At 51.3% G+C, this 11506-nt stretch overlaps 1 protein-coding gene across 1 annotated transcript; it reads left to right on the forward strand.

Annotated features, from left to right (window-relative positions):
- The first annotated feature begins 2940 nt into the window (after positions 1-2940).
- TGFB1I1 (transforming growth factor beta 1 induced transcript 1) lies at positions 2941-8287 on the forward strand. Its single transcript, XM_090277694.1, has 11 exons — positions 2941-3034; positions 4286-4401; positions 4528-4580; positions 4683-4825; positions 4995-5082; positions 5161-5266; positions 5376-5570; positions 6434-6607; positions 6912-6993; positions 7284-7432; positions 7653-8287. Exons 1-11 carry the CDS (start codon positions 3022-3024, stop codon positions 7917-7919), a joined length of 1386 nt encoding a protein of 461 aa, XP_090133820.1. The 5' UTR covers positions 2941-3021; the 3' UTR covers positions 7920-8287.
- The last annotated feature ends 3219 nt before the right edge of the window (positions 8288-11506 follow it).

Consider the following 11506-nt stretch of genomic DNA (forward strand, 5'->3'; position numbering starts at 1 on the left):
GACACAGACCTTGGTCAGGGCTGAGAGGGCTGTGCTGAGGCAGTGCTGTCAATTTGGCAGTGTATGGCCACGACCTTGGCATTACTGTTTCCTGAGTGTCCATCATCCATCTTGGGCCTTCAAACTCTGGGTTTGTTTTCATTTCTTGGGCCAAGTGCTCTCCTGCTGTTTGCTTGAATGAAGACATACTATGTTCCAGGAATCCCTGAAGCCCTATCTTAGTCATGCTAGAGAGTCAAAGCCCTGGGCTGGCACTGAGGTGAGGGGAAAGCTCATGTTGCTTTGGTCTCCAAGGCAGGGCCTCCATCACCTGGCTCCCAGATCACTGACCACACAGGTGGCAGCCTAACTCTGAGGAGAACGCCTGGACTAAGTCTGCAATCCAGCCTCTGGGGAGCTAAGGCCTGACACTGCTGCCTCTGTGCCTCTGAGCATTTGTCCAGGTCTCCATTTATTAGGCTGTGTGCTAGAACAACCCAGACAGCTTTGTAAGAGATATTTTAAAATATTGATGCCTGAGCCCCTTCTGATTTATTTGGACTTAGGGGAAGGTGCCCTGGGCATCAGTTTTTTAAAAAGCCCCCAAGTTGGCCCTATCCAGTGTGGCTTGGTTGGGCATTGTCCCGCAAACTGAAAGGTCAAGAGTTCAATTTCCGGTCAGGGCACATGGCTGGGTTGTGGGTTCTGTCCCCAGTCAGGGCATGGACAAGAGGCAACAGACCACTGTTTCCCTCTTTCTCCCTCTCTTCCCCTCACTCTAGAATTAAATAAATAAAATCTAAAAAGCCCCCAGGTTGTTTTGTTTTGCTGCTGTTGCCCACTCCCTTAAGTTTAATTAACATGGCCTATTGCATTACAGGAAAAATACGAGATTAAGATTAGTTCTTGTACGAATCTCAGCTCAAAATCAGGGCTATATTACAAGATATAGTATTAGCAAGTATAACTATACAATTGAGAGCCATCTATGGCACTATGATTCTTATTATATTTTTTCTAAATTACAGGCTTAAGGATTGTACCCTATTTTACCCTTGTTAGCCTTGTTTTAAGAATTTGCTCCATTTACAGCAGAACATTGTATACCTCAATGCCACATCCAAAGAGAGGTGCACTGTAAGAAAAGTTACATTTTAATTAAAAATTACACATATAAATCAAAGCCTATGTTAAATATTAAATCCTCTCTCCACCCACTGAAACCACTATTTTGTATGAAATAATTTACAATGATGCTTTGCTGTACAGTTTCAGCAGCAGATGAAATATGCACTCATACCTCAGTACTTGTTGGCTTCAGAACTCAAACCCTGTACTCACGGCATTTTGAGAGAAAAAAGTTTCAGCACTTGGTGCTTGCCTGGGACTCATCGCATTTGCTAGAACTTGTATAAGTCATGACAATACCCAGGAAGAGAAAATGCTTCATCACTTGTTGCGTTCAGTACTCATCAGTTTTGGCCCTGGTCACGAGTTCCAGAACAAATTAATGAGCACTGAGGTACCACTGTATCCTGTAAATGTAACGAGAGTAAACCCATGTGGTCAGCTAATTTTTAAAAATCCTCACCTGAGGATATTTTATTGATTTTAGAAGGAGAGAGAGAGAGAAACATTGATCAGTTGCCTCCCGTACACGCTCTGACCGGGGGTCAAACTCGCAACCTACGTATGTGCCCTGACCAAGAACTGAACCCACAACCTTTTGGGACAACACTCCAGCCAGCTGAGCCACCCAGCCAGAGTATGGCCAGCTAGGTTTTTTTTTTTTTTTTCTTAAGATTTTATTTATTTGTTTTTAGGGAGAAGGGAAGGGAGAGAGAGAAGGACAGAAACATCAATGTGTGGTTGCCTCTCACGCGCCCCCAACTGGGAATCTGGGTCACAAGTCAGGCATGTGCCCTGACTTGGAATCGAACCTGCGACCCTTTGTTCCTCAGGCGGTGCTCAATCCACTGAGCCGCACCAGCCAGGGCCAGCTAAGTTTTTAAGGCTGAAGTGCTCATGTCTGGACTCAGGTCTGGGTTGAGACCCACAGTCCAATGGCTGCAGCACTACTGTGTGTGTCCATACCCATCTATAGAGTGTCTCATTTAATCTTGATTTCTCAGGGTCTCAGTCACAGAAAGGCTTCTTGTTCCTTTGTGTGGCTGAAGTCTGTGTATTTCTTCTCTCTGTTCAACAATATCTTGGGAAGGACCTCCTTTGGACCAAGTCTGGGTCACCTCACTGTTGGGGAAGGTCTTTGTCTTGAAGGCTGGCTGGGTCTGGCTGCCTGGGAGTGTTTTCTGAGTCTGCATGAGGCCTGTGGCTGGGTTTCAGTTTAACTGTATCTGTATGTCTGTTTTCAAGTTTTGGAGAAAGGTCCTCCTTTAGAATCTGGCAGGGTACACTGTTAGTCTCTCTGTCTCTGAGATTTCTTTGTGTTTAGTATTGTGCCTTTTGGGATCTCTGTTTATGTCATTGTTTGTCAGGGTCTCTAAGGCAAGGTCCCAGCTTGGGACCTGACTGATTGTTAGAACATCATTTCTGCCCCTAGCCTCCAAATTTTGTCTGTACCAAGTCTCTCAGGAAAGGACTGGGTGGGCAGGGGGCTCTGAGACTCAGGATGCTAATTTTCGGAGGTGTCTGCTTGGGGGCCTCAGTCTGTGTCTCAGAGTCTCATTGGGCCAGAGATCCCTGGCAGGATCTGGAAGAGCCACTTCTCTGACTCTGGCTGTAGCCGCCTGGGGCTCCCTGCATCTGAGGCCAAGGCTGGGGTGTGGCAGCCAGGCGGGCTGGGCCTGCGTGGACGGCAGCCCTCCCTCCCGTATTACACGCCCCCACCCAGGATTCTCCCGTCCATTGCCCCCCACTCCCCCCACCTTTCCCTCTAGCCCCATCCCAACGGATCCTGGCTTCCTTACATGGTCACGGCTGGGCCTCCAGCTCCCGGACGTCCTCCCCCACCCCCACCGTCCTCCGCCCCACCGGACACGGCCCCCGCCCTGCAAGCCCAGCGTGGTCCGCCTGCGCCCCACCATGGAGGACCTGGGTGAGTGGGCCCCGAGTACCTTTGTACCCAGCCCTTCACCATTGCCTGGACCTGCTTCTCCATCCTGGAGCCCCCTGGCACTCCCCATGCATCTCCTCATCCTGCCTCCTGTCTTCTCGCTTCTGGACTCTGCCCGCGCCTTCTTTCCGACTCCACGTCCCCCTTCCTGCCTCTCCCTTCCTGCCTTTCCCAGGCTGACTGCTCCCTCCTTTCTTCGCTCTGCCCCCACCGTCACTGGCTGCAGACGGATAAGCCGATGAGCCGAGAGAGGCTCTGCCTGCCTGTGGGCTCCTGGGCTCAGGGGCCCTAGGATGGGAGGGGTTAAAGGGGTCTTGGGTCCGGGACGGGAGAGTAGACAGGAAGGGAGGCTATGATACCAAGTTTTAGAAAAGAAAAGGGCCTGCCTCTGGGTTTTGGGAAGGAAAGAGTTAAACGGTTCCTAAGTTTGGTAGGGGTCAGGTAGATGCCAGGGAGAGGTTAGGGGTTCCACCACAGTGCTCAGAGATGAGGAGTAAAGGGGCAAGAACTTCTAGGTTCTGGAAGGGAAAGGCGATGGGGGTGGCGGGTAGTCGTGTCCGAGTGGGAAGGGGACATTTTGTACTCCCTGTCTGTTGGAACTGGGGCTGGAAGGCTGTGCCCTCCAACTGTGAGACAGAAGGGGTTCCAGGACCTTGCAATAGGGGGTGCTGCTCAGTAGGGGTAACGAGCTCTGGTACTGGGGAGAATAAGCCAGTCATAAAGCAGGTCCCTGCAGACTCACCAATGAGGAGCATAGGGTGGGACCCAGTCCTGGAGGTGGGCCAGAGCTGAGTGGGTCTTTCAGGTCCAGGGAGGAATTGGTGGGTTTGGCAAAAAAGCATCCAATCAGAAAGCTGAGTGCCAGGCATGTAGCCAATTGAGCAATTTGGGGTGGAGCCAAATTTAGCTCCAGTGAAGAGGCAATCTTGACGGCATTAGGGAAGATTTTGAGAATTAAAAAAAAAGAAAGAAAAAAAATCCAGCGTCTGGGTTTGTGCATGACTCCCAGGATAAGCCATTTGGGATGTTCTGGTCATAAATATTCCTTGCTGCCCTTTCACTTTTCTGCCTTGGCCTGGCCTTGTGTTTCTTCCTGATTCTTGACCTCTGCTCCTAATACTGGCTTGTCTCCAATACAGCCTGCTTGGAACCCTTATCTTCTCATATCTTAAGGCCCTCTCTCTGCCCCAACCTTGACCTCTCAACCTCTCACCCTGAGGCCTCTCCCTGCAGATGCCCTGCTCTCTGACCTGGAGACAACCACCTCACACATACCAAGGTCAGGGGCTCTCAGAGAGCGACCCCCAGAGCCCCTCACATCTCCCCAGCCCTATGGCCACCAGCCACAGGTGAGATCAGATGCTGTGGACTGGGGTAACCCACTAGGGCCAGTCTGGCCAAGGCTATGGGATTCTGGGCCTCAGTGAGACAAAGTACAGGTCTATCATCCCACACATGTGTCTGTCTTACTGTAGATGGGATCTGGGGAGTCTTTAGGAGCCTCTGGGGACAAGGACCATTTGTACAGGTAAGGGGCCTGGGAACTAGGGGATGGGAAAGCCAGTTGAGATTCAAGGGGAGGAGGCTTGAACTCCCTGACCTGAACCCAAGCTCCCACCCTGTTTCCTAGTACGGTATGCAAGCCTCAGTCTCCAAAGCCTGTGACCCCTGCGGCTCCTCCATTCTCCTCTTCCAGCGGTGTCTTGGGTACAGGGCTCTGTGAGCTAGACCGGTTGCTTCAGGAACTTAATGCTACTCAGTTCAACATCACAGGTACCACGGTTACTGAGATAGGTCTTGATGGGATTGGGGCAGGGCACGGAAGGGCAGAGATAAACGGGTATATGTTTCCCAGAGTAGCAACTAAAAGGACACAAAGCCTTAAGTGGGAGGGTGCGTAGAGCATGGCCCTATGTCCGGTGCTCTTCTCTCCTCTCCACAGATGAAATAATGTCTCAGTTCCCATCTAGCAAGGAGACTGCAGGGGAGCAGCAGGAGGACCAACCTGAGGACAAAAAAAGTTCCAGCCTGTGAGTTTGGCACAGTTGGTAGGGCTAGAAGAGTGGTAATTGGGAGCCTCTGAGCTGACACAGTTGTTTTCTTCGTAGCCCTCCCAGCCCATCCCCTGTTCTCCCCAAACCTTCAGCGACCTCAGCCACCCTGGAGCTGGATAGACTGATGGCCTCACTCTCTGACTTCCGAGTTCAGAACCACGTGAGTCAGGCATGGGGGTGGGTCATTGTGGTTTTGTGGCTCCCAACCCATTTTAGACCTTTCCACATCTCATGCCTTGCTGACTCAACTCATATCCTCCCTGTTGTAGCTTCCAGCTTCTGGGCCAAACCAGCCACCAGTGCCAAGCTCTGTGAATGAGGGCTCCTCACCCACACCAGGGCTGACCAGCAAGGGCAGCTTAGACACCATGCTGGGGCTGCTGCAGTCCGACCTCAGCCGCCGTGGCATTCCCACCCAGGCCAAGGGCCTCTGTGGCTCCTGCAATAAAGCTATTGCTGGGCAAGTAAGTGGAGCTCTGTGAGTAGGGTGATAGATACCTATGTACCCATGGATCTTCACTGAGAACCAGCCTTTGTGCTGTTCCCTTTTAATAAGTAACTCTGGAAAATGGGTATTATTGGTATTCAGATTTTATGAATGAGGAAACTGAAGCTCTGAGTCACACAGCAAGTAAGTGGCAGGGTGGGAGTTACAACGCAGTTACCATTTATTGTGGTTCTTCTATGTGCCAGGCACTGTGCTACTAGGTCCTTTACAAACCCCCATCTCATTTAATCTTCACAAAAGCCTAGTTGGCTCCACCCACCATAAGACTTTCTCCTCTACCAGAGTCTGGTTTGGTTCTTGGCTTATTGACTGAGCAGATATTATTGACAATAACTGTGCCCAGTGGTTGACGTAGATCCCCCTGACAAATAAAGTACCCTGCTTCCATCCCAGAATTTCCAATCTGAGCAAAGCAGGTGGCATTATGACTTCATGGGCCTGAGGCACTTTTGCCTTCATACATCCCTTCCTCCATTAAAAGATATTAAAAATTGTATTTGTAACTGACCATGTTAATGTGAAGACAAATATATTAATATTATACATGGACTCATTTTTCTCTAGCTCAGTTTTCTCTTCTGACTTTAAAAGAAATTTCAACAATTTCATGGGCTCCTAAAAAGTATTGTGGGCCCTACCAGTGTGCTGGAAGACCTGGGTTGACTCTCCATCACTTACAAGACTGAGTGACTTGAACATTAGATTCTTCATCCTCTTCTCTCAGAGATGAAACTTGAAAAGTGCCATGCAAACCTTAGCTCAATGGTGACATGGTAGCTCAAGGGCCACTCTGACCCTGGTCTCACTCCCAACTTGAAGGTGGTGACTGCACTGGGGCGTGCTTGGCACCCTGAGCACTTCGTTTGTAGTGGCTGTTCTACTGCCCTGGGAGGCAGCAGCTTCTTCGAGAAGGATGGAGCCCCCTTCTGCCCTGAGTGCTACTTCGAGCGCTTCTCCCCACGATGTGGCCTCTGCAATCAACCCATTCGACATGTGAGCCCTGCCTAGCCCACAAGCTCCTGCACTGTCTCACCCAAGGAGTCTGTGAGATGGGCATCAGCCACTCACTGTCCCCTCCCTCCCTGCCCCACCCCCCTGGTACCCTGGCAGCCCTACACCTTTGCCTCTTCCATATTTCTTAAGATTCCGTCCTCTCTCTTTGACTCCCAAGTTCCTCCTTAGGTCTCCCTTGCCTCAACTCATGTTACATTCAACCCACTCCCCTAGGCTTAGGCTGGGAGAGGGAAGGAAGAAAGGATGGAGGGTAACCCTGAGTGTCCACTTTCATTTCCTGCAGAAGATGGTTACTGCCTTGGGCACCCACTGGCACCCAGAGCACTTCTGCTGCGTCAATTGCGGGGAGCCCTTCGGAGATGAGGGTGAGCTTGACTCCCGCCTTCAAAGCCATGGATCTGCTTTACATCCCACCTCGCACCCCTTGGCTCAGTCCGCTAAGACCTCCTTAGTCCCTGGGGCCGTGAATTTTCTCCTGGTCTGTTCTGGCCCCAAACCCTCCTTCCTGTGGATTCCCATCCCATCCCCTTCCGCTCTGCTCCCCCTCGCCTCTGCCCCAGACCTGGTCCCTCTCTCCCTACTGCTCACTCTGACCCCACAGTTTTCACACCTTGTAGGACCATTTTCTTTCAGCCCACTCGGTTTGCACCCCTAGGTTTTCACGAGCGCGAGGGCCGCCCCTACTGCCGCCGGGACTTCCTGCAGCTGTTCGCTCCTCGCTGCCAGGGCTGCCAAGGCCCCATTCTGGATAACTACATCTCGGCGCTCGGCGCGCTCTGGCACCCAGACTGCTTCGTCTGCAGGGTGCGCTCTGTAGACGCGGGGCCTGGGGGGGTGAGCCAATAGGGGCGGACTAGGGGTCCGAGGTGGTTATTATTCAGGGCTGGGGATTCCTGGAGGCGAGGCTTCAGTCTCGGAGGGACCGTAGGGTGACGGGCGGAAAGGGGTTATTTGGCTCGTAAAGCCAGTTATCCGAAGGCGGGTTCAGTGGCTGACCCATCCTGTCACTGCCGCCCTTCCCCAGGAATGCTTCGCGCCCTTCTCGGCAGGCAGCTTTTTCGAGCACGAGGGCCGCCCACTGTGCGAGAACCATTTCCACGCTCGGCGCGGTTCGCTCTGCGCCACGTGTGGCCTCCCGGTGACCGGCCGTTGTGTGTCGGCCCTTGGCCGCCGCTTCCACCCGGACCACTTCACCTGCACCTTCTGCCTGCGCCCGCTCACCAAGGGCTCCTTCCAGGAGCGTGCCAGCAAGCCCTACTGCCAGCCCTGCTTCCTCAAGCTCTTTGGCTGACTGTCAAACCCTAAAACCCCACCCTTCCTGAAAAGCCCCTGCTCTCCAGACCCCAGGCCTTGCTCTTTGAGCTTCGGGCTCTCCTCAACCCCACCCTCTGAGCACCACCCGCTGTAGAGACTCGTCCCTAAGGCACTTTATGTTCTCCCGGCCAATCCTAAGGCCACATGCCCCTAGTGTGGGACGTACACTGACTAGCACCCCTCCTGAGCCCTTCACTTTACTCCCACCCTTGAGGGCACCCCGACTGCAGGCGGGCCCTTGCAGTTCCGACTGGTCAGAAGCCCGGCTGGGACGCTCCTACCCCCGCTCCCTCACTGCTCTGTGCACTTTCTCCTACCTACATAAACAGTTCACGTTGCACTGGTGCTGTGTCTCTGCACTGGAGAGCCTTGGGTCGCGACGCCCCGCCCCTTGTGGAGGTTCTTTCTGCAGTCGGTTCTAGGCCACCGCCTTGTGGCGGGAGCGAGACCTGCAGCCTTAGCCTTCAGATGAGCCTGACGCTGGAAAGGACTGCGAGCAGAACCACCTTGTACAGATAGTGGCAGAGCTCAAGCTGGGCCCCATAGAACCTTCCTGCCTCCACGCCCCATTCCTACCCACTTCAGCTCTCTATATTTTTGAAATAAGCACTTAAATTGTTCCCCTCCCAATTTCCCCAACCCCACCATCTTGTCTGGTTTCCAGCCCCCCACCCCCCACCCCCCATAAGACCTTCAGAGATGGACTCTATTCAGAAGTGTCAATCTATGCCCACCCTTTGGATCTGGGCACTAAGGCACAGCTTCCCTCTTACTAGTATTGACTCATAACATCTTCCCTAAGCAGAGGGGGCCATACCTGGTATGGTCAGGGCAGTGGCTGAGGGAAAGCACTGGGGGCTGGAGGAGCCAGAAGGAGGCGTCTGACTGGGAGTCAAGGAAGGCTTTCTGAAGGAGGTGACACTCAAGCTAAGTCCCAGCAGAAAAAGGTTAGGACCAGGGGGTTTTAGGTGTGGAGAAGTTCAGGCTCCATCTGAATCTCCAAGCCTCGGAGGCCTTTCTGAGCCCCCAAACCTTCACCTTGGACCCTGCACTTCCCTAGGGAGGGGGCATGGACACCTGGGTCCAAATTAAAGAGCCCTTTGAGGATGGAAACAATGGATCCATAGAGCATCTTCCAGCTCAAGGAGGATTTAGCAACCAAAGAGAGCATGTGTAGGCAAGAGACAGGTGAGGTGTTATCTGTCCTTACCTCAAGCAGACCCCCAGATCCTTCCCTCTCTAAGACTTCTCCATGGGTCTTCCCAGACCTCCTGCTCTCTGGACATCCCTGTCTTGAGAATGCCCAAATTGGTCATCTCCAGTCTCAACTCATTCATTTGCTGTTTATTGAATACTTACTGTGCCTGGCTCCATACGAGGTGCTGGGTGACCACAGGGAACCAAGTAAACCTACCCCTTGCCCTCACAAAGCTGAAATCTATCTAGCAGGGGAGACAGATGACAAGTGGCAAATGTGATGAAGTAATGGGACTTCTCTGACAGCCTAGATAAATTTGGTTCATCCCCTTTGTTTCCACCCACAGCTCCTTCCTAGTCCTTCATAGCACTTATCACTATTGCAAATACATGTTTATTTGTTGCTTCTTTATGTTTGTTTCTGAAACTGGAACACAAATTCCTGAGAGCTTATCAGAAGACATATTTTTTTGTTAGATGACTTTGTCTCTCCAGTGTCTAGTATGGTATCCGGTATGTAGTAAGTGCCCAATAAATGTTAATGAAAGAAGGAGTGAGGAAGAAAGGAACAGGGTGGGGTGGGGGAATGAGAAGGAAAAAAAATAGAGAACTAAGATAAGGTGGGGAAAGGATTACTTTAACCAGATAGAGGAGTCCTCTGTAAAAATGTAATGTCTAAGCTGAGACTTGGTTGAGAAAGAGCCTACCAGGCAAAGAGCCTGATGAGAGCACTCCAGGCAGAGAAAGCAGCAAGGGCAAAGGCCAGGCGGTAGAAAGAGCTTGGCATATTGGGAGAAAGGAAAAAAGGTCAATGTGGCTGGGATCAGAGCGAGGATGGTGGAGAGTTGCAGGAGATGATATCAAAGTGGAAAAAGGTGCCACGTCATGTCAGGGTTTGAAGGTCACAGGCCTATAGCCCCAATGTGTCCTCTGATTCTGGCACTGCATTTCTCTCAGGAACTTCAAATTTGTCACCCCCTGAAGAAGACACTGTGGGTGGCCTTCCCATATCTCCTTGGCCCACCTGGGAAGTCATATGTAGACAGTTCCCTGATACCTAGTCTCCCCAGATGCTTCCTGAGTTTCTGTCTGAGAGTGCTCTCTGGTGGAAGGAACATGCTCTTGTACCCCTGAGGGATGAAGTGGGTGGGGAGTTTTGAGCCTCCAACTAGGACAGGAACTGGTGGAGGAATACCCCAGCTTCCTGGCCACCCGAGGGTCAATTCTGAGGTGTGTTCACAGGGTCTCAGAGGGTCCCCATTGGGATAGAATTCCAATTGTTCATAGTGTTAGAAACAAGGACATAGTGACTCCCAAACCAGTAAAAAGTCATTAGTAACAAAGGGCAAATGTTATTAGAGGGTCTCTGAGAAGAGAGCTGACAGCACTGGCATATCTACAAAACCACAGAAGGGGCATTTAGATAACCGTGTTAGATTATAACTCCGGAGTAACCAGTAATGGAGAAACGGGGAAGGAGAGGGGAGGGGGAGCTAATTGCGTTAGGCAGGGGAAGCTAATCACTCTCACTTTAGGGCAAGGAAGATAATCATTTTAGGGTGGAGAAGATAATCACTTTAGGGTGGCAATTTCAGGGTGGAAAAGAAAATCACTTTAGGGTGGCAATTTCAGGGTGGGGAAGCTAAGACTATAAAACCAGTTTCCTTTGTCTACTTGGCGCGCACATTCTCCTGGCTGTGAGGGTGTGCCCGGCTCTGCAGACTCGTGAATAAAGGCCTCGTTTTACTGCTCAAGTCCTGTGTCCCAGTTTTTATTGTGAGCGTTTCTCACAATAGTGGTAACCTTTTAGTGGACACATCCTTCATTGGCTTTTCTCTCTTTGTCTTATTTCGCAACTCCTTCACTGTCCTTATGGGGATCACCTCCCCAGTGAAATCCTTGCATTCCAATTCTCATTCTGGGGTCTACTTTTTAAAGAAATCCTTATACATAACTCATTGTATTCCCCATCTCAGGAATGAACCCAGCTGCCATAGTCGGACACCGAAGTCTGGTCAATTCTAGAAGAAATGCAGAGAGAGATAAAGCTATTCATCAACCCCCTCCCTTCTTATATCCAGCCCTGTGCTGAGCGATAGAACTCTAGAGATGAACCGGGTCATTTCCAGCTCTTGGGGAGGCTCTAGCCTGTTATGAAGACAGACCTGGACCCAGACAAGGGCCATACAATGTGCTTGGAACTGTATCAGAAAAATCAGAGAAGTCTTTCCTAAAGAGGTAACATGAGCTGAGTACCGAAGGCTGAGTAGGAGTTGGCTATTGGGAGGCAGGGAAGACCTCTAAGCAGAAGGTACAACTTATACAACAGTTTTAGGCTATAAAATACACAGGCTGGGCAGGACAAAG

This window comes from Furipterus horrens, unplaced genomic scaffold (genome assembly GCF_987537825.1).
Source record: "Furipterus horrens unplaced genomic scaffold, mFurHor1.1.pri manual_scaffold_5, whole genome shotgun sequence".
Classification (NCBI taxonomy): domain Eukaryota; kingdom Metazoa; phylum Chordata; class Mammalia; order Chiroptera; family Furipteridae; genus Furipterus; species Furipterus horrens.

What these genes read in the sequence shown, in the direction of transcription:
- TGFB1I1 (XM_090277694.1), top strand. An exon ending in GGAGCCCTTCGGAGATGAGG is followed by an intron (nt 6,994 to 7,283) that starts GTGAGCTTGACT and finishes TTGCACCCCTAG; the next exon opens with GTTTTCACGAGCGCGAGGGC. An exon ending in CAGACTGCTTCGTCTGCAGG is followed by an intron (nt 7,433 to 7,652) that starts GTGCGCTCTGTA and finishes GCCCTTCCCCAG; the next exon opens with GAATGCTTCGCGCCCTTCTC.